General features: G+C 37.8%; 1 protein-coding gene across 1 annotated transcript in view; it reads left to right on the top strand.

Annotated features, from left to right (window-relative positions):
• Nucleotides 1-23,495, top strand: part of LOC149799635 (dual specificity protein phosphatase 6-like) — a 41,747-nt gene that overhangs the window by 6,514 nt on the left and 11,738 nt on the right. Inside the window, exons 5-7 of the mRNA XM_089958229.1 lie at nt 15,644-15,805; nt 19,393-19,552; nt 21,949-22,341. Coding sequence (XP_089814355.1) covers nt 15,644-15,805; nt 19,393-19,552; nt 21,949-22,341 — 715 coding nt within the window. The remainder of the gene's footprint in view (nt 1-15,643; nt 15,806-19,392; nt 19,553-21,948; nt 22,342-23,495) is intronic.

Raw genomic sequence — 23,495 nt, 5'->3', positions numbered from 1 at the left:
GATGTAATCTTCAGGCTCTCCTTTGATTTCAAACTCGGTGGGAGCTGAATCCGTCATAGAGAAGACGGGATGAAATTCTACCCACTGGGATTTTTGCATCGTTATCATGGTGGGGGGCATGGCAAACAGATCCAGTTCCGATATGGAACAGGCACAAGACTCTCTGTGTGTCACTTTTCTCTCTCTGTGATTTAATATTCAAAACCGTCTAAGTCTCGGGCGGGTCTTCTATTATTGGTCTTTCTAGCTCTGAGGGTATGACGTTCTCTGGAGGGGTGTCTTCGTCGTCTCTTTCTGCCTTGTCCTTGATGTGGCGGCGGTAGCGTCCAGGGCATTTATAGGAGTTTCTCGTCGGCCCAAAATGTCTTTGCCCGTTTGAAGGAAGATATTTTTTCCTACTCTCAAGAAAGCTTCTTCGGGATTTTGTTTGTCGATGATGACATTTTGGAGAAATTCATTGCCTTGCTTCAACGTGGCATCTTTCAAAGCGTGGGAACTTCGTGTCACCATCGGTTTTAACACGGGGCCACCGAACGAAAGGTCGATTTCAACATATCTCCTAAACCATGTCCTCTCTGTCGAGAGACTCCTTGGTATACAGGATACATGACTTATAAGTCATTAGAGAATCGTTTTCGAAAATCAAGTTTTACTGTGACTTTCCATTTAGTGAATGAAATATTTTGTCCCGGATCTCCTTTTATAGCAATGTTAACAGTGTCAAAATACATCTTACTGACGGTAAATAATGAGGATGTACAAATTTGCAGTGAACGTGCTAGCTGTTTCTACGTTCCTGGTCAGTAATAGCGCCATAATCCACTTTGAAAGGAATGACCAGCAGTAACGGCACGGAGGTGTGTCTCACCACGTTGTACTCCACCACATCAGAGTACACAAAAATCAAATTGATTCCTTGGTTCAGTTCCACAGGGGTCTAAAATATGTTTGACAAATTCGGTTTCGCCTGAACCGCTGGGTCCGGCAATCAACATGTTAAATAGATGGCGAAGAAGCAAGACCTCCCAACTAGCATGATCTAAGTGTTCGTCGATGACTTTTAAAGTGGGAGAAGAGGGAGCAGAGGCAGTAGAGATAGCCATAGTGTTGGGAACGTCACTCTTGACACGAAGACGGACAAGGCAAGAGTATTTATACTTTTTTCAAGACACATTTATTGATCTTTTAAAATGGACCAAAACGAAAGACATAAATACACAAAAGCTAAATGGTTAAGTACAGCGATAAAATACACATAAAAACTATCAAAGTGGGATATAAACAAGTCTCTGTACAGCACGTTGTTTGGTAACAAAGTGTCCTGTGGAAAGTGTAACGTGCTTACAGTATATACATTGGGTACAGTCACACAGATGTCCTCCCAGAATGGATTTTCGGGGATGTCCATGAAAGTCCTATCCTGAAGGGAATGGTTTTCCTCGGTGACGGGTTATTCTTCTGACACTGTGATTAACACAGGTTTAATAGTTACTTTCTTTCATTGGACGTTTGAAGTCAAGATCACAACTCTTTGGCGTAATTGGCCACTTCTTTGGTCCAAGCTTCTAAACCCCAAGATTTCCAGTCACTTACATCTGTCCAGCGAGGATGTACGTCACAAGCTACACCCACATCGTCGTACACATCTTCAGTATCTAAAAGTTGACGAATCTTTCTCCTGTAGAGGTCGAGAATTACCCAAATGAAAACGCAAGGCCTTTAACAGAGTGAGTCTCTCGTGGACATTTTAAAGGTACCACTTTCATGTTTGTTTTTTCGGTACCTCACAGATCGTACAGAGCCCACAATGAATCGGCTGGTAAACGAAAACCCAGAAAGCATGTCACTAAGAGACACACTGCACGACGACCCGAATTCATGGGATATAGTGCTCGCAGTAAGTGTTGGTAATCATTCACTGTCTAAATACTGTCATTTATTTCCTTCCACGGCAATCGTTGTAACACTAGCGATAAAGGCCGTGACATGGTAGTCCGTTTTATACCTCTTTTCTCGGAGGTAATAAGTACACTTTTTGCACAAAACTGCTCGTGCTCGTCGTCGTATCCAAATCGTTTGCTCACTAGTTCACCCGTCAAACACCGCAAAGAATTTTCCTGTACAGAAGAAATTTGATAGCGTAAAAGATTTGGGCAATCCTTTAACTCTTCCTTGGAATTCGATGTAGTATGACCAAGGTGTAAGTAATAGGACGAGTAGCCAACAAAGTCTTCTTGTCCTCGTCCAGTTCAACAATGTCTGACCGATGGAACGTTTTCAAGTTAATCAGTCCCCTTATAGCATTCAGGTACCAGTGATTCCAACATCGGTGACGTAACGGATAGATTTGGTCTTTGCGTTGGATTTGTATTTTGACCAACTCTCTGTAAATGCGTTCTCTCGGTTCTAGAGGTAGATTCTGAATATCCTCTTCTAAACTAGACATTCACAGCAATGTCTTTCTTTTGACTGAGGTTAATAAGTGTACTTTTTGCACAGAAATGAGAGTATTCCAATAAAGATTATAATTTTCTAGTCACTAGCTCACACACTACACATCGCACATAATTTTCCTCTACAGTCAAAATTTGAAAGCGTAAAATATGTTGGCAATCCTTTAATTCATCCTCTGGAATTCGTTGTAGTATGGTCACCATGTAAGTAGTAGGATGCGAAGCCACCAAAGTCTACTGGTCCTTGTCCAGTTCAACAATGTCTGACCATTGGAACGCTTTCAAATGAATCAGTCCTCTTATAGCATAAAGATACCAGTAGTTCCAACATTAGTGACGTAACGGATGCAATTGTTTCTTACGTATCACTTGCATCTTAACGAACTCTAGGTAAATGTGTTCTCATAACTTCAAAGGCAAACCACGAATGTTCTGATACCACTCGTGAAGTGACACATCGAAACTGAAACACTTGACTTTAACCCCTTTGCCCAAGTAAATCAATCCGGTTCTTGCTGATTCCTCCCACATATTTAAGCCAATTTCTCAGAACGTTTGGAATCGACTTTCAAAAGTCGCAGTATTCAGGCAAACGCACTGGGAACAAATATTCATCTTTCAAAGTTTCATTTCGATGAGAGTACAGTGACAGGAGTTTACTTTGGGTTGGATGACATCCTTAAGGTGGTAGCGGAACGGATTCACGTGAGGGTTGACATCCACCATGAAAACCAGTAAATAGTCCACGATAACGAGTGGCATCACTTTCGTGTCTGTCAGGTTTGACACGCATAACATCACTTTCTTTGGTAGGTGTAGTGGTAGTAGTAGTCATAGCAAAGTTCCCATGATGTCCTGCTGAAGTAGTCATAGCAAAGTTCCTATGAACTGGTACAGAATAACAGGGGTCACGGCGCATGGCATCCCTGCAATCGCAAGAAGCAGCATCGCACTCGAGTTTTTTTCTTTTTTGATACTTGGCGTTTGTATTCACAATGAAGTATCGTTCTTGGAAGCTTTACCCTTTATATTCTGGCCAATATCGGCGTTTCCGTACGGTAAAGTAAAGTGATTGGGAAACAGTACTCGCTTGTGGTACTTGTTTTGATACACCTTTTCCAAAGCTCGATTGACGATTTCGTGTGTGGCTAAACGTACAATTTTGTGAGGTTGGTTGGTGGTCACTTTAAAATCTTGATCATTTCCAGACGACTGCAAGGCTTCTTTCAGTACGACAGAGATCACCACTTGCTTAGGGCAATAATTGAGAGTCAATCCTTTGACTTTACGCTCGGTGTGCACTTCTCATTGTTTGTCCTGGTATTCGTAGCCGTACGTTTTAGGACCGCCACTAGCAAAACGTAGAATAATGTCGATGGGGTGCTCGTCTTTCCGGGCTCTTAAACGGTTTCCTTTGATGGCAGGATGACAGTGACCCAAGCGATCGATGGAAATGCAACTGTTCGTGTCAAAATAGAGCACACGATATCCTAACAGTTCTAAAACTTCGTACAATTTTAAGGGAGCATGGGCTGTCACGTAATCCGCAGTGCTGATATTTCCAAATTCGTCAGCCTCTACAAAGTCCAGTTGTTCTTTGTAACTGAATAAGATCAAGTCCTCACAAGGAAGTCCACGTGCTTTCTTGTTTCACTTTCTAAAGAGCATCCACGTACTCCGCGAAAATACCTTTCTTGTGGTATTTTTCTGTCTTGGTGAAATGGTAAATTTCGTACACTTCCAACAGTTGGTATCCCAGATGCAGCGCCTTAAACAATTCCACGCTAACCTACGTTCCAATCAAAGTGCGTTCTTCCTGGGTTGTACTGACAAGGTCGGTCTTGGTTACACGTTTCGGCACAAGTATGGCACAAGAGAAACATCAGTTTTCCTTGGCAATGGTGAGGTAAAACGGGATGGTACAAGTCCGTGGGATGCAAGACTTTGCACTTGATCAATCCTTCGTATTGTCGAATGATGTCCAGGTCGATGTGCTTCGTTATCAATTGCGGGTGTCCTACGGCAAAGTGACAATATTTGCACACGTAAGGATACAGCGAACACAAGTCCAAGTATTTGATTTCTTCTCCTTTCTCCTTGTATGCGTGGTACAGCAAACAGGTGGCATTCGTCCATCCTCCGTACAAACTGTCCCGTGGGTTCACTGGGTCCAACAGATTGTAACTTTCCACGATGAGTCTCAACTCGAGATCGGTTTTCAAAGGTTGATCGTACTCGTGTTCCCACATTTCAACCACTTGTTATCCTAGTTGTTTTTCGCTGACAAGTGGCCTGGTACAAGTTTTCCATGGTACGTTGTAAAAACTGATTTTTAGCGCCACGTTCATGGTAACAGATCGGAAATCCGTGAAATAAGCAGCCGTTAAACTCGTACACGATTTGGGGGTTTCTAAGCCCCAGCCATCCACTGAATACCTTCCGATGGTCTTTTCTCCTCCTCCGTTTCGGGCATGTTGGATCCATTCGTCTTCCTTGTTGCACAGGTAATGTAGCCAGCGTTGGGCTTTGACCGAGTATTGACGTTTGACAAAGTTCGTCGTTTGAAGGCTAATGACAGCCAGGGTGCTTTCGGGCCTGAATCGTTGGCAGTACACTAAGGAAAACGCTTTGACAATGGTGCAGGCTTCATTCAAAAGATCAATCCCTCCGTGTTCCATGAGCATTCTCAAAATTTCCACAGGAACACCGTTAAATGTCCACGTCGGAACGACAATATATTAACATTTCTTCCTGAAGGTCCAAAGGGTCCGAGGCGTGAGTCTGGTACCAAATATAAAAAGCTTCTCGTTGTTCGATGTGCATGTTGCCAGGGACGTGGGCCCCATGCAAATGTGAGTAGAACGGAGTGTTGATTGGCTTCGGTACTGAAAAAGTGCGGCAAATAGCCTTTAGCCATTTCTGTCAATCCAAACGTTTTAGGCATTTGGCTCAAAGGCATGGTCAAGTAACCCATCGAATCTTTAAACTGCACTTGTTCCTCTTGCATGGAAATGAGCTTGGCTCCGTTCAGAGTTACTTTCGGACGTTTGGTACTTTGTACCATATAGTATCTGAGAAGAAACTGTCCATCGTATCCCGAGAAATTGTGAGCCGTCACCGTTGCATGGCGATGACAATTTCCGTAAAGTTCGATTTCCTCTTGGCTCCACGTCACGACGATGTGGTCTAAGATCCATTGGACGAAATCGATCAGCGTGTTCTGTCCCCGAAAGATTTTTTCAGGTTCTCCAGGAAACTTGCTGCAGTGATGGTTGTTGCTAAAGACAGGCTCTTTGGTGCACTTCTCGCACGCTCAGTGAGCCACGCAGAAATTAGGAATGTGAATGCACAGGTACCTTTCTTCGGATTGGAAAACAGACTCCGCACTGTTACTGAATTTTTAACACGTGGTAGGATTTGTGAAAAAACTCAGTCCGTTTCAATCTGCTCTTCGACTCTAAATAACCCGGGTCAATTCATTCCTTTCATCTGTTCTCGTCACAAGATGTGGACTAACGTTGAATCATCTACCCTCGTATCGTAGATGCTGTTCCGCACGGACTTACCCATGTATGACAAATCATCATGAACAATCATCCGGGTCACAGATACGAGCGTTTGGAAAAGAAGGATTTATGTGGACAGATAAGTGTGTCTAAGGAGAGTCCTATCTTACGGTCCAGAATTCAGAATAAGGTTGATAAAAAGAAGAATACATATGCGATGCCGTCTATGTTAATGGAATGGAGTTAATCAAAAAAGTGATTCAAAATCTTGTGATAAGTCTTATTAATCCCTAAATGATTAGCCAAAGGAGTTTCATGGGCAAGACTAAGAATTTCATGTCAGTACGATTTTAGAACTACAATTTGATAGTTTACTGACAACTCATCATCAGCAAGTACCTTGGGAGGTCTCCATTTTCTCATAAGAATTTTATTTTTTATGAAATAACAGACAGGTACTTCAGTGGCTTAAGTTTCACTAATAGCCCTTTGAAACAAAAAGGTCTCAGCATCTTTTTCCTATTCGACGACAAGTGATTGTTGTTTGTCACCCTGATTAGAATAAAGAGAATTAATAGTTAAAAGATGATCACTGTGATCAATACCTTTTGATTGATCAAAACAAGGAGTGACCTCATCAAACGCCCGAACAATACACTTGTCAGCTAAAGGAAAACTTTCCTGATCAACATCATTCTCAAGAGCTTTCTTTGCCAAAGCTCTAGCAACTGCACAAACTGGGTATAAATCGGGAAATTCTTTTTCAATAGGATCGACTTTATGATCCAAACAAATCTTGTCAGTTACAAGTGGATTAACCACAACCTTATCCCCAGATAAGTCGTTGCCCAGTAATAAATGTATGCCCTCAACGGGTAAAGCATACACTGTTCCGACTGTCACTGGTGCTGAGACTAAGTCTGATGACAAATTTACACAATGGAGAGAAACATTAACAAAGCCGCACTCTAGTCCCTGAATAAGAACACTCTTATTAGAAGAATACCGCTCAGTAAAAGGCTAAGAACCCGACAAGGAAAGAAGCTCTTGTGTCCCTAAAGTTTTAATAGGGATGAGATTGGCTAAATCACCCAAGAGTGATATAGAACACTTCGACATGAATGGTTTATAATTCTCCATAATAAAATCATGGACTGTTTTTTTTAGACCCAACAAATGTATTGCTTTCAATACATGACCGTGACCTTGACCTCTTAGAAATAAGAGCATTTGGAATAGATCTGTCTTGATTCTGATGCCTATGTTTCAATTTGTAGAAATCAGAAATAACGTATCCTTTCTTCTTGCAATATGTACACGTAGGAAGAGACAAGGATTTTTGATCCAGCTTATTTGAAGTTTGATTTTTAAAAGTTGTGCCAGATTGAGATTTAGAAGGGCTTGCATTAGGCTGAAATACTTTTCTGCAAAAAGACCACTGAGTGGAAGTCTCATTTACAAAAGAAACTGTATGATCTAAGGAATACTTGTCAGCAGCACGAGTAGCATTTCCCAAAGTTTCGATCTTATGCTCATCAAGTAAGCTTTTATTTCAGTATGAACTCTTCAAGTAATACAAGTTGTCTAAGACTTTCATAATCTTGATCAACTTTCTTGGCTAAGCACAATCTATCAAAAAATAAATGCTCCTTCTCTCTTGCAAATTCGACATGAGTTTGTCCAGCCTCTTTTTAATAGTTCCTGAACTTTTGCCGATAAGCCTCAGGGACTAACTCATTCCCTTTAAGATGCATTCCTACACCAAATCATAGTCAGCACTCTGTCGTACTGACAGGGATGCATAGATATCTCGGGCTTTGCCAGAAAGTGTACGCCGTAATAAATGAATCCAACACACCCTTGGCCATTTTTAATTTTCAGCAACTTTTTCAAATTAAGGAAAATATTTTTCTACATCTTTTTCTTTGAAAGGGGGCACCAAATATTCTTAGTAATATCAAAACTTGTATCTGTATGTAAAGTGGGAAAGTGCATTTCAATTGCCAGCTCTATTTCTATAATTCTAAACTGATATTCCCTTTCGTCCTTCTCTCTACGCATTTACACCTGCTTCTCTCTCCTGTTTCTTCAATTGTAACTGCATTTGTTTCTCTCTCTCTCTCCTGTAACTTCATCTGTTTTTTTGTAACTGCATTTGTTTCTGTCTCATCGTTCTCCCTAGTAACTGCATGTGTTTTTCTTCTTTCTGTATTAATATTTCTTCTTTCTCTTTCTTCAGTTGCAACTGTGTTTGTTTTTATCCTTTATGCTTTTGAAGTTCCAGCTTCCTTATTCTAATTCCATCTTGTATTTTAATTTTAATTCCTTTTCTTATATGTTTTTGTCCAAGAATTAATTTAGAGCCCTAGTATTTCCAGGGAAAACAAACTTGAAATCCAAATAAATTTAAGAAAACAAAATAATTAGCCCAAAACTGGTCACAACATAAAACACCTGGACTTCTCCAGTGTTAAGGCAAGTAATAACAATTCTTTCTCAAGACATCAGTAATAAATCTATCTACAACGCAAAACAGATGCCCGGATGTAGGTCATTCCTCTGGAAAAACCTGATTGATATATGTTATTTGTCACGTACTCCAATTATGGCCTCGACTTCACTTTATGAATCTCACTCTGAGAAAGAATTAAAAAAATAACAAAAGTTGTTTACCACAACTCTTAACGGTTCTGAATCAAGGTCCGGAACAAGGTCAGCATTAGATAAAGAGTTGATATTATTAGTTGTTTACTTCTTAATTCTATTTCTGGACAATGTCAAATCCAGTAAACAAAATTACATTACAATAACATGTAATGGAATTTTAAAAAAAATTTAAAACTAACAAACAAACAATTAAGTTAAATTAAATATAAATTAATTAAAATATGCATACCAATAAGAGAAAATTAAGATAGCACAGTCTAAATAGTTAATAATTATTCCCCCCCCCCCCAAAAAAAAAAAAAAAAATGATCAAAAATATATCGACGCTAGTCCCCAGGAAATGATATGCGAAAGACTTAAATCCAGTCAGTATTTAATATTGAAGCTTTAATATGTTCAATATGCGTGGCCAGTAGTGGTTGTTCAAACGATAATGGATCTTATATAATTCTAAATATAGTGCAGTATATGTTTTAACCCAGTGTTTCTATTAGGCCTAATTCAAAAAACACATAGAAACATTGCTCTAAATTCAAATTCCATATTGGTCATGGTATATGGTACACTAGACAAATACTGGATCAATTAGATTTTAAGTATTGCTGGAAATTTTTAAAAAATATTAGACCAATTAGACAAAAGAAACCAACAGTAAACCAAAATGAACAGCAGATATTTACCTCCCTAATACACTACACTCATCAACACAACGTCTGGAGTAACCAGCATCGAGTTATTTACTATCCGACACACACTAATCAAATACCTAACACCCAATTAACTTCTAGCCACTACTCCATTTGGAATCACCATCATCCACTGATCTACTATAAGTTATCTACTATCCGCCGGGCACACTATACCATCAACATACCGCTTGTATTGACCATCGCCCACTAATCCACTATACAGTACCAAGAGATTTCATATCCAACACATCCCACACCTACTATCCAGCAGGCCGTTTGAGTTACAAACACCTCACACCTACTAACCAAGGATTGAATTGCAAAAAAAAAAAAAAAAAAAAAAAAAAAAAAAATGGGGGGTGGGATAACTAAAAAAAAACTGTATCGTTTTAACTTCCGTATTTAATTTTCCTTTTTAAATTTTTGTGTACAAATTTTATTTTTAAATTTCTTTTCTGTTTTTTTTTTTAAATTTTACAATTTCCGTTTGCTAATACTCAATTTCAGTTTTAGTTCTTTCAGGTTTCATTTTCCAATTTTGTCTTCAGTTTTTCAAATTTATATTTTCATTTTCAATTTCATTTTGATTTTTTAAAAGTAATTTTAATTTTCAATGTCTTTTCAAGTTAGGTTTTTTAACTTTCATTTTCAGTTTTTCATTTCCATCGTTGGTTTTTATGATTCCCTTTATAATTTTTAATTTTTAATTTCATTTTCAAACTGAATTAAATTTACTACTTTGTCAAACACACCTTGGATTTGTCGTGAATCTAAGGTTTACTGTAAGGTCGTGACATTTTTATGTTGAACGTTAAAAACGGCCTAACTATATTATAATGCAGATGTGCATTGCACATAGAGCGTTTATACTTTGTTAACAAATTTTTTGTTTCTATCCCTAAAAGTGTTTGAGTATATTATCTATACGGTATCAAACGATTTAGTATCCAACACACCCAACACCTACCATCCAGCAAGTCAAAAGAAAAAGAAAAGAAAAGAAAAATTTCAAGGCATAGAGAGAGGTATATTATCTTAAATAGCAATAACAATGAAATTTAAATACGCATAGAAGATTCAATTTTACTTCTTTTAAACTTTCTTTTTCTAAAAATAGTTTCACTGACATTTATTCTTTTGTTTCTTCTTCTTCTGTTTCTAACATTTCTTCCTCTGTTTCTCATTTTCACTTTCTTGGGATACTGTCGTCCAGTTACCTTTTTGTTTATAATGATTAATGGTATAATTTCTTTTCTCTCTCTGTTCTCCTGTCTTTGAGGTTCATTTTCTTTGACGTTGTGGATACTCGGAAGCGGAATATCCAATCTCTTGACAGACACAAAAAAAGTATCTGGACTTGTATTTCGATAGGAGAAGTCTGGGCTTTCGCCAGAAGTCTTGTTAGAAGTCAACTTGCAAGTGACTCGACGAGCCATCTATTATTGCTCTCGCATCGTCACAGATTGAAACTGTATCAGTGAAATGAGGAGAAAAGGCGAATTAAGTTCTTCCATCTTTGTAGATTGAAACTGTAAGAATTAAAAGAGACAAAATCGTGGGAGTGTTGATACAGAGACAGACATACTTATACACTGCTATACATGGAACATACCCTTCTACAGACACTCAACATGATATAGAGAAGTGCGAACGCTCGTGTCAGGACAGGCACTAGCTAACTTTTGCATTACAAATGTCTTTTCTAAATTTTCATTTCTAAATTATATTCCTTCAAATTTCGATTTTTTTCATCACTTTTCATCTGTAATTTTATTTTTTCAAATACAATTTTCAATTTCTTCTTTTTGTCATTTCATTTATTTCAAATTTATTTTTAATTATTCGTTTTTTTACCTTTCGTTTTCGAGTTTCATTCTCAATTTTGGTTTTTCAATTTTCATTTTCACAAAGACAGCTGAATCTGCCAGTATTAGTAGATGTTGTTGTCGTAAAGGTATATTATCCAGTTGTTGGCACATTGATTTTTTTTACTTTCGCATGACAACGCCTCACCATCGAAATGCCATAAGAGCTTTGCGCTGGATTGATGACGGAGATTTCATTTGGAATATTGAGCGCTTCAAAATCTAAATAGATGATGCATGGAACACGCATCTAGCGATAGTAGTTCTGGAAGGCAAGGGTGGCGCTTGCGCTGCTTTCCTTTCGTAAGGACACTGGCAGCTTTCTCACATACCCACACTCTGAGCCCGAGTTTCGAACCTACGCGGACAGATGTGAAGTGGCAGCGATCAGTAAAGGCTAGCGCTTTAGACCACTTGTCTACCCTCGGCCCACTAAATCCTATTTTGAAGCCGCAGAGTTCAGACCTTGATCTACACTGCTTAAAATGCTACGTGAGTGTGGTCGATGCAATCCCATAACACTACAAAATCTTCATATAATATACCAAATACACATAAGAGCATAGGTCACAGTTAAATACAATCTAAATCAAGTTTGTGAGCTGTCAAAAAGTACAGCTGACATTTTGTCACAAGTTTCCAGCAATATGGCGGTGGTGTTAATATTCACTGTTAAGGTAACCCGTTGCAAGGAGTATGGACCGCTGTAATGAAGATATGCGGTACCTTGGGGCTCACGTCGAAGCGCCTGCTTTAGCTGTGCTATAATGATATGAATGTTCATCTGTAGGTAGGCAGATACTATGAGAGACGAATGCATCATTGGCCATGAGTGTACCATAAGCAATGGCACGATTTAGCCTGTTGCCAAAACCTCGTCAACCAGTCGTGTCTAAGATAAGTTGGTACGACATCCCAACAAACAGTTGAGATGAATTCTGCAATAAAATAAATGTTGGTTAAGATTCACTTCAGGTCCTCTGAGGCAACTTGTCTTCCTCTAAAATTTCACATCATCCTCGACGTCCAAAGATGTATTCTAGAAAGGAAAGTAGGCTATCACTTGTCGTTTAGCTAAACACTGGGGTGTCGTTTCAGTACTTCCCAAGTCAATATTCCTATATGATAATACATCATTCAAAAAGAATCTGAAGCAATCATCAATATGATGTGAGAACTTTGTTTGCACGTCTGAAAAAGAGCAGTTTCTTTGATCAAGATACAGAGATTAAGACATCAGCAGATCCTTCGCCAGATAGTGAGAAAAAAAATTCCACTCAGTGAAAAGAAAAGAAAATGCACGTTCGACAAGGAGGATTTCTTCCCACATTGATGGGACCGTTGTTAAAAGTCGTTACACTCCACTGCTAGTGCCGATTGCTGAGACTCTTTTATGAGGAGTTTTGAGGTGACTATTAAAAGAACAGCCCTTTTCTGGAAGGACATCAAATCTGTACCCCTGGATCTTATGGAAGGAAGAAATTTATCTTTAGTTCCTTACAAAACGTACTTGTAACTAAGCTTGGTTGTTGGTACGAACAATGGATATAAACCTAATCTCATAAAGATGTCACACTTACAGAAAGGGCGACAATCGTTGGTGGATCGAACAAATTTGTCCGAAACAGAAAAACCGCAACGTTACGGACAATTGTTGCAACGTTTTCAAGTGTTCTCCAGAAAGCTTTAGAAGATACAGTTAAAGCTACTCTGAGAGATGTCAAGAATGTCATAGGAGCCAAAGAAAAAACAAAAAGTAACTGCTGCTTCAAAGGCGATAACGGCCACGGACACGAGGATGACAGAGAAAGAAATAAAGAGAATGTTACAGCCCCTTGAACAAGGCATAGAGACGACCTCTCTTCTAAATGAAGGCGAACATTCCTCTAGTTTTATCATGTATTTATTAATGTGGTGGGTACGCATGAATGCGCCCGATTATATTTCTTGTCTTGTACAGGGTGCATATCCAGCAGGGAGTCACACGACAACCTGTGAATTTATACAATACAGCGTTAGAGATAATTACATCTTCCTCGTCTATCTTTAGACACATTCAAGATTGTAATTCATTTCTACATATTAGTTTACAAACCGTAGTTTCAGATCTTAATATGCAATGCATAAACGGTGATATGGGTGTGGTAGATGCAGTCCGATAACAATCCAATATTGTCACAGAATGTACCAGATACACATAAGAGCAAAGATCACAGTCAATGCAATATAAATTAAGTGTTAATTTTATCAGAGACTACGGTTTTATCCGGATTCCATTTTGCCTACACGTTTCCAGCATCGTGGTTGTGGTGTTAATACAGCCGGTGGAGGTAACCCACTGACGTTGTGGGTACTCGATTATGAACCGCGTACAGAGCCGGCCTTAGACCGATTTAACCGACTTGGACTAATTGGGCCCCGCGCTCACAAGGGCTACGGGCTTAGTAATTTTTAAAACATATCTATAGAAAGAAATTCATTTTTAAGCGATGGAAGAAAATTTTAAGTTCAATATCATATAAAACGTGTTCAAACGTTTATTTCCAAAATGACGTGCTCACAAGGTGCCCATCGCGTAAATCCAAGGGGCCCCGCCAAAAGGATCCAAATCGGGCCCCGCGTTTGCTAAGTCTGTTACTGGACCGCTGTCCAGAAGATATATGGAACCCAAGGAGCTCAAGTCGAAGCGCCTGCTTGATATGGCCTATAAAGATAGGACTATTCATTTGTGGATAGGCAAATTCCTAGGAGAGACGAGTGCAATATGCAAGTCCCTAGAGAGACGAGTACATCATTTGTCATGTGTTTTCCGCTATAACTCATCAGACTCGTATCAGATTAGTTATGCTTATAGTTATATTATTCCAAATTTTGGCACATATACTTATTCACACAAGTCTCAGCGGTGTGTATAGTTTTCGGGTGGAATCGTCAAACATCAGGTGCATAATAAAATCAAGTTTTCATTTTCTTTTTTTAAATCTCAGGTGGACTCTACTTTTATGAGAGACTCGTGGTTTAAGTTCAAGACCGTGGAGTTGAAAATGTGATTTTATTTTCCGTTTTATAATTCAGACTTCAAGTGGATGTTTTTTTACAATCAGAGTTCTAAGACAGACTGACCATTGTATTTGGTGTCTAATAAGGCTTAACATCAAGCTTGCTGGATTTAACTTTGTGGTACTTAATTTCAGAACAAATATTCCACCCATTCTTTAGCAATCTTCATGTACAAGTACCTCCTGAGTAACGCCAATTCATAAAAGACATGAGGGTCGGATTAGCAAAGGTCAAGGTCACTTGCACTTTAGGAGAAGCAGTAACCAATTGATTCGGATAGTCAATGGTTCTAGGACAAAGCTTACTCATGATTTTGGTTTCCACGTGATTATTCAAGCTCTTAGTTCTTCTATTCTTTTCTTCATTAAATGTAGCAAAATATTATTTAATGCACTTAATTGTTGGAGGCATTCCTCTTATTGTTTTGGTGGTCAAAAGGTGAAAGTTCAGGATCACTTTAATCGAAACTGTTGCTTTTATTACTTCAGAATTAGTTAAGCGTTCCCTAGTCATTTTTCCATAAACGTCTTAACGGGCACTGCACTTTGGACGAAAGTGCTTCCCATTTATACTTACGGGGCTAAAGGGTTAAATGTCGAGTTAGACGCTGGGTCCAGACAGTACGTTTGATGATTACTTTATTTTAATCTTTAATACATTTGCATTTGGTCCAATTTTTGGTCAAGAAGAATGCATTTCAATGCATTTGTGATTTCTTTCAGCCATGGAATTTACTAACCAGTGACATACTGTGAGCTATCTGCAAAATAATAATAATAATAATAATAATAATAATAATAATAATAATAATAATAACAATAATAATAATAACAACAACAACAATGGCAACAACAACCCTCTTTCTCCGCCATCAAAGCATATGGACATATGTGGGTTGCTGGAAATATCATCTTTTGCAAAACCACAATACTTTATGTCAAATAAATTCACAGTAATTTGGCAAACTGTTATGTGTGTTTAGTTTGTATTTTGTGTTTGACCTTTGTCCATGACCGAGGATAGAGTTAAGAGTGTATCTGTTTTCTGTCTTGTTTGTGGGTCAGAAATAGATGCTTACTTGACTCTGAGTTCAAGACCCATCCTCGATTATGACCTTAGAAGGTTCTAGAAACGAATTTGCTTACAGTTTGGGGTAACTTTCCATTAAGATGATCAAGAGATTTTTTTTCTTCTTCAGAAATTGATATTGCGACATAAAGTCAAGTGGGGATATATATAAGGCTGAGATCAACACAATTATTCATTCCTCCTTTAATTTTAGTCTGTAGAAGTGTTTACTGCTGTGCTCAGTTATAATTTGAGAGGAATTATTCATTGGAATTCCATAGTGCCCGCTAGCTTTTGGACTAAAACTCAGACTCATTCAAAGACATTCTGGATAATGTAAGCGTGATAAAGAAAGTTTGTTGGTACATCGGCACATTCAAGACTATTGGAAGATCAGCACATTCAAGATTGTAAACCATTTCGAACACCACTGGAATTCATTCGGAACACTCCATACTTTTGGACTTAGGATTATTTGGGATCTAATTCACAATACTGTATGTCTTTTATTTTAAATTTCACTTTGTATTCTAGGCAAATAATTTATTTGTTGAATTTTACTAACCTTGTTGGTTTTGCTTTTTCTGTTATTTAGTTTAAGACCATAGAGTCGCAACAATACAAACTTCCGAGATGATAACGGTTGGCTTGGTTTGGTGTTTGTCCAAGGACACACCACATTAGTCGACACGGACTAATCTGATGTTAGGGTTCGAACCTGTGCTCTTTCTGTCATGAGTCTGGTACGCTAACCATTTAGCCACCGTGCCTCCATGTTATAGTGAGTTGGAGGGAAAGGATGAAAAAGAAAGACGATGATGACAATAGATGGATCGATCGATCGATAGATAGATAGATAGATAGATAGATAGATAGATAGATAGATAGATAGATAGATAGATAGATAGATAGATAGATAGATAGATATGTTGTAATTTGTTTCAGATATATACACGAGGTTTTGCATACATGAAGTAATAAGAAACCGGATCTTCATTGCATCTAGTGTTCAGGAAGGATGGGTATCTTATCTTCGCCTGACATACGGTTGAATAAGCTTATGCCGCTATATCCGATATGTAAGTGATGTGGACAGGATTGTCCCATATTATCTTCGTTTGACATACAACTGAACAATCTCTTGTACGATAAGTAAGTGGTCCGGATAGGATTGTCTCTTATTATCTGTGACATGGTAATTTTAGGTGAGTCTATAATTATAAATGCAGTCTTAGACTGTAGGCAACGATTTATATTATTATTATTATTATTATTAGTAGTAGTAGTAGTAGTAGTAGTATTAGCAGCAGCAGCAGCAGCAGCAGCAGTAGTAGTAGTAGTAGTAGTATTAGCAGCAGCAGTATAATGATGATTATCGCCATTATTTACATTCTCACCACAACCATAACTTTTATCACGATCAGTAACAGGAACCAAATTAGCAATAACAACAAAACAACAAAAAACCAAGAAAAAGAACAAAGAAAAAACAAATTTATAAGAAAAAACCAAAATAGCAGTTAGGTATACATCATCACAAATTACTATTCTAAGATTCTTACGGTGGCTGATCTCTGTCATGTCACATTGTTGTATTGTTAATTTGTAACCCGAACAAATCTCCAATGCAACAAAGCTTTTAATGCACGACAAAGTGAAAACAACATAAAGAGACAACACACTGAATTAAAAATATCATGCAAAAGTGGCAGATTGAAGCGACAAAGCGACATAATTATTGCCTACTTTTGATGCCTTTTTTGCACTTTAACCAGCCTAAGTTCTTTCAAGTTTACACAATATTCTTGTGTTGCCTTGTCACATTGTTGCATTGGTGTTTTGTCTCTTTGGCACATTGATGCTTCACGTTGGCACAATCTTGCTTTTGTCGCTTTGTTACATTCATGCCTTCCATGCATATAGTTCTTACTCAGTTGTCTAAGATAATTAGTGCATGTTTTCATTTTTTGGGGGTGGTGATGGTATGGGTGAGTGGTACCTATAATAATGGATATATCCAGATCAAAGATGCAGTGTCACTAGCATAACTATTTATACTACACAACCAGAACATCCGGAATTGGTGTTCCTCGTAGATTTTTCCTGCACATTATTCCGTTGTATACAATGTTTTTACATTATTCCGTTGTTTACAATGTTTTTACATTATTCCGTTGTATACTATGTTTTACATTATTCAGTTGTATACAATATTTTTTACAAACATTGCAAGTAAAAAATAGTTTCATCCTTTACCCCGAGTTTATTTATTTAATTTATATTTTAATTTTTGGCTGACTGATTGGTTAAGTCGGTAAAGCTATTGAAGTTAGTAGTTTGGTGATAATACGGTTTAAAAATTAAAAGAAAATATATTTAATGTAATTTATTTATCCAAATTTGAATTTCATAAATCATATAATCAGCGGTAAGTTGGCAATAAATGATCACTTTGTAGTAAAACAATCTGTTTTTGGTGTTCTTCAAAACAGTGTTTACATGTTTACATCTTATTTGCGGTCAAAAGTGTATTTACCGAGGCAAAAGCAAACTGTGTCGTGAAGAAATTTAAATAATGGGCTTAATTTTGTTCTTGACAAGTGATTTTTGGTGGAAGAGTTTTCAAAAGTAACTCTGTGCTCTGCATATGAGTTAGATTATTTTTGCTCCTCGTGATTTTCTCGACTTAGTATTGGCCAAAGAAAAGTTAAATTTCACAAAATAAAACTATCAGTTTTTATATAAAATTTTGAAGCAGGATTCGCCATCATGTTCTCTCGGGAGCTGAATTAGTAACACGTCAAATAAATTATAAACAATGATAGATGCACATTGGTAAAGAAAATGGCCACACACAAAAAAAATCATTAAAATGAGAATGGTTCCTTACTCCAGAATCTTTCAAACGATACCTAAAACATAAACTGTTATGTTTTTGTATTGGACGTCGCCAGCGACTTTCTTAGGTCGGTCTTTAACTTAGGTTGGCCTTTAACTACGTGGTCGTCGTTAATTTAGGTGCTGATCGAATAATTAAAAAAAAAAAAATGCGTATACATGTTCCTCTTTCACTTTTACATTGCACCACTACGAGCTAATGTCACACAATCATATATAATTTACCCCTGAACATGTATAAGTTTCCATTTATCCAAACTGAGAAAACAAGAAATTATGGACAAATCAACCTTTCTAGATTTTGTTAAACAAATTTTTTATTAAGTTTATGTCACCAAATACGTGTATTAAAGGTCGATAATTTTACTTTCCTCTTGTTGAACCCCTTTTACGGCCACTCCTTGATTTATAAATTTCCTTCGGTGTGGCCTCTCATTCATAACCTTCATGTAGGGCAGGAAATGACGTTGAAAAACGGTGTTCTAATTCATAATTAGATCCATATTTGGAAACAATCGTCATCAAAGTGGGCAGGGTTTAGTTAAACGTCACTCAATTAAGCTAGTTTGATTGGCCAAAAGATCACAGTCTCCGTTTGTTTACTTGTCAATCTTCCCACTGGGTCTAACGCCATTTATATCTGGATCAGAAAATCTACATGGATTAGTATTAATTCTCTGTGAAAAGATATGTTTCACAACAGTCTACACACACAGATGGTGCTCTTTATAGACCTTTCGTTAATTCTGAAAGGATAGGACAGTTGACGTTCGTGGAAATTGTATATAAAACAAGAAAATATCAGTGTTATAGTTTTACCACCGGATCAAGGAGTGTATAGGTCAGATTTATTTGAGAACGGAAATGGGACATGTTATTTCGGCAAGAACCCTACGGCGGCTAGCGCTGTGTTTTTTATTTACGTATGTAAATTTTCCCTAAAAAAAGTTACATTTACCAAATGCCTTGTTGCCGGTGTTCTATAAGAATGTCAGTCGAGGACTGTATTAGTCCAGAAAAATTGAAAGACGAGCTGTTAACCGGAGATTCGCTGTTGGTGTTAGATTGTAGGTCACAGGCCGAATTCACACGGTGTCATGTAAAAGGAGCAATTAACGTGACTTTACCTAGTTTAATGTTACGGCGGCTTAAGGCAGGAAAGCTAACTGTTGCTTGTATTTTTCAGAATAATGAGGCAAAGGATAAATTTCAGAGTTTATCGAAAACTCGTTTAATCGTGCTTTATGACGACTCGGACGCTGGTCCCCAAGGGAACCCCAGCAGTGTTGTAGTACTGCTCTACAAAAAATTAAAACAGGAAGGATGCCGACCCAGCTTTTTGGAAGGTGAAAAAGTGATACCGCTATCATAAATTACTTATTTCTTAATTATTTTTAATAATGGAGATTTGATATAACTTTTATTTGAGTTTGAGTTTTCGTCAGAAATGGAAACGCATGCAGTCACCTCTCTCATGTCTCGCTTATCCAGGTTTAATATTTCAACAAATGAATATGACAGCTGTTACTTTGAGAGCAAGCACCGGTTTTTTAAGGATATGCTATTTTTGCTGCATAGACTTGTGCAAATGTGGCTTGACCAAGTTGACCCCCATGATGATTAAAAAATGTTTGTTGATCAGATGTGCTCTCCTACATGTTAGAGGTGACAATTGGATGAATGAACCGCACTGAACTTGTAGAGGTGACAGTTGGAGGCCTCAACCGTAGCGACTTTTTCGTTAGCGTACCGTACGTGCGACCAAAATTATGTGGCTTTGAATCCTACCATCGGGTCAGCTACCGTGTTATCTTGGCCAGACTACTCGGGTTGATAAGGGGAGAGATAGCCTTTCCATGCTCACCATGCAGATTCAGTGCATTTAATATTGATGGTCACTGCATGTGAATTAGTGTCAGTCGTTTAATTACATTGAAAGTTTAATGAAATATGCTGAAATTGTGAAGATTCGACTTTTTGTATGATGTATTGTGGCATTTAGATGGGTGATGGACGTTAGGTCAGAAAGTTGATCAAGTTGCCAGATAGCCCATAAATCACGAAGCTCACACCTTTGCCAGCAATAAGCATTTGTCAGAGGATGCATTAATCAGCTTGAACTCAACTGGATGGCATTATAGTTTGCAGGAAAAGTTTAAGAAATACAGTTAACCTTTTTTCTTTTCTTTTTTTACTGTGGCCCCTATTTGTCTGATTGAAGTGTAAAATCTGTATTTATTTCTAATGGCCATAGACCACATGAGCTTATAGGATGGACTGTTCCCTACAGCCTGAACTCCAACTCGGGTTTGTTATTAATACTTGGATGATAACTGTTTCAAGGTCTGGCAAGTCCTAAATGACAATGGTTCTGCTCAGACATCCAATATGGCCACCACAAAGACCATCTTGACAATCTTTGTTATACCTACTTTTCCTGAATGAATGGCCTTATTAACATGGTGTTTTGACTAAACAGCTTATGGTTGGTCCTAAATGAAAATGGTTGTAATCTGATATCCATTATGGCCACCATGACAGTCCTGTTGAAAATCTTGATATCACTCAATGAATTGGTATTGGCATGTGGTTTTCACATGATATCTAGTTGGTCCCAAATGAAAATTGTGTTTCTTAGTCAACCTATAAGGCCAAAACTGTGGCATCTTGAAAACACTCGTATCATGGGAAAATGTTGCAGATCTGACATCCAATATAGCAGCCATCTTAGTAATCTTCTGGTCAGTATTCCGGAAGAGAATAATATCAGCATGTTTTCATCAAAAACTTTTAATCATTTCAAGTTGGTCCAAAGTACAAATGATGCAGATCAGAATCTAATGTGGCCATCCAAAGACTTTATATGATGTCTTAAGTAGTTCTGAATGTAAATGGCCCTGATATGGTGCCCAGTATCTCTGCCGTGTCAGCCATCTTGGAAATGTTATTGCTGCTATTGAACTGGAAGTCATATTGACATGCAGTGTTCACCAGAAAATGTCTTTAAGATGTCTAGTTTGTCCTAATTGAAAATAGTATTGATCTGATGGCAGTACTGGCAGTGTTCTTGAAACTCTTGCTGTTCTATCTAAATTGAAAGTTATATCTGCATGAAGTTTTCACGAGAAGTCTTAACTAGCCCAGGTCTGTCTGAAAAAATGTTTCTTTGAGCACTGATTCTCATGACAGATCAAAGTTCCTGTGTTGTTTTCATGAAAATTGACACCAGAGCAAGAGTACCCCTCTCTCAGAAATGTGTGGAAGAAAGCTTGGAACTCTCCATTTTTTTAAAGATTTCTACATAGGGTCTTGAACATCCTGATATGTATCTCATGACATCAGTGATGATACATACCACTATTCGGGGGGTGGGGGGATATTAGACAAGTTTGGAGAAAGTATATTTACAATGTTTTTTAAGTTTTTTTGGCATCATCCAAGACAGCCTTTCCTACATAAAAGACATCTGGAGTGCTTGATGCACACTGCAAAATTTAAAAAATGGTCTGTGTCTGTGGATGCTTTGTGCTTTCATTGAATCACCACATGGTTAACCTTTGGTGATGAAGTTATTGTGAAAAGATTTGATTCAACAAAATCAATGTATATGATAGCAATGTTATGCAAACTAATCCAATTCTAAGGTAATTGGTCAAAACAACCTTTGATCATTTCATTGGAACTTAACATTGTATATGCATGTACATTGCTTTTGTAATAATTTGTTTGTCTTCTGTTACAGGTGGATATCCATCGTTCAAGGAACAATATCCAGAGTTTTGCGTATCACAAGAGCCTAGCTCTGGCAATACAGATGAAATACTCGGTCTTTGTAACTTAAAAATATCTGAGGACTCGGCATATGGAACATCTGACTCCGACAATGATAACCAGTTTTCTCCATCAAGCAACTTCCCAGTTGAAGTTATGCCATATCTGTACCTTGGCAATGCCAAGAATTCTGCGGACTTGAACCAGCTGAAAAAGTGTGGTATCACATACATTCTCAATGTTACTCCCAATGTGCCAAACATGTTTGAAAATGACAAGAATTTCAAGTATATGAAGATTCCCATCAACGATCATCTGTCCCAAAATTTATTAAAATTTTTTCCTGATGCTATAACATTTATTGGTAAGTGGTTTTGTCAGAGCTTATATTTTACCATATTTATTCAACGTTAAGGCCATATGCTACAAAATGTTGGTAAAATGTTACTATAGTATTCACCTCCACTCCACCTGGTAGTTTCTGCCCCACCCCGCCCACGATTTTACAAACTAAAAGCTTCAAGTTTATTAAAAATCTATGTGGATTATCAGTTACATTGATCAGTTTATAATTTCTTACCTGATCATCACCAGGGGGTCGTGAATGCTGTCATCTTCTTTCAGTTATAAACCAAATGTGAGTTTCTTTCCTAACATGGTCGCTCGGTTTGCATGGGCATGTCAATTTTTTTATATAATTTGGCAGATATGATGTTTGCGGTCTTCAGAAAGCTCTGAATATTTCCATAAATTTCTTAACTTTGGAACTTGCATCCCTAAGCACAGATGTATGGTGGAATTGCACCTTTTTGATTAGTTCTGAATCGGGTGTTTTTTTAATAGAAATGTTAAAACTAGACTATGCAAATACTGGATGCAGATGAGACAGCTGTTGCTGAAAATGGGCAGTTCTTGGAACAAGAAAAGGACAGTGAACATTCTACATGTTAATATCAGAAGCCTCTGTTTGGTATGAAACATGAACAAGAAGACAAAACTGTTGGGGGCCACCTGGTGACATTCAAGTTGGAGATTATAATTTGATGAATGAAATTACTAACTTGTTATATCCTTGTTGTTTATAGTTTTTAATATTGCTAAAGGGGTTGGGGTACAAACTGCTGAAGTGCTTGTGAATACTATAAAGATATCGTTGTTCTTGTTAGCAATAAACCTACTTTTTGATAATTTTATTTGTAGCACCCCCACCCCCATTGTGGCCTGTCATGGGAGAAATCTAATTTGCTATTTTTTCTTCTTATTTTTAACTGCATTTACATTAATGGCTATATCCTGCCAAGAAAATCTGAGCTAACTGCTTTCATGAAGACATAGAGAGGCATCCAACCTGGGTTGATCATTACCAGGTGTTGAACCAGTGTTTAACCCATGACCCTTTGATTACAAATCAGACACCCAGCATCCAACCTGGGTTGACCTTACCAGGTGTTGAAACCATGACCCTTTGATTACAAATCAGACACCCAGCATCCAACCTGGGTTGACCTTACCAGGTGT

The sequence above is a fragment of the Sinohyriopsis cumingii genome, chromosome 5 (assembly GCF_028554795.1).
Source record: "Sinohyriopsis cumingii isolate HCF-2022 chromosome 5, ASM2855479v2, whole genome shotgun sequence".
In the NCBI taxonomy this organism is placed as follows: Eukaryota; Metazoa; Mollusca; class Bivalvia; order Unionida; family Unionidae; genus Sinohyriopsis; species Sinohyriopsis cumingii.
Note: the sequence above shows the minus strand (reverse complement) of the source record. Positions and strands in the feature narration are given on the sequence as shown.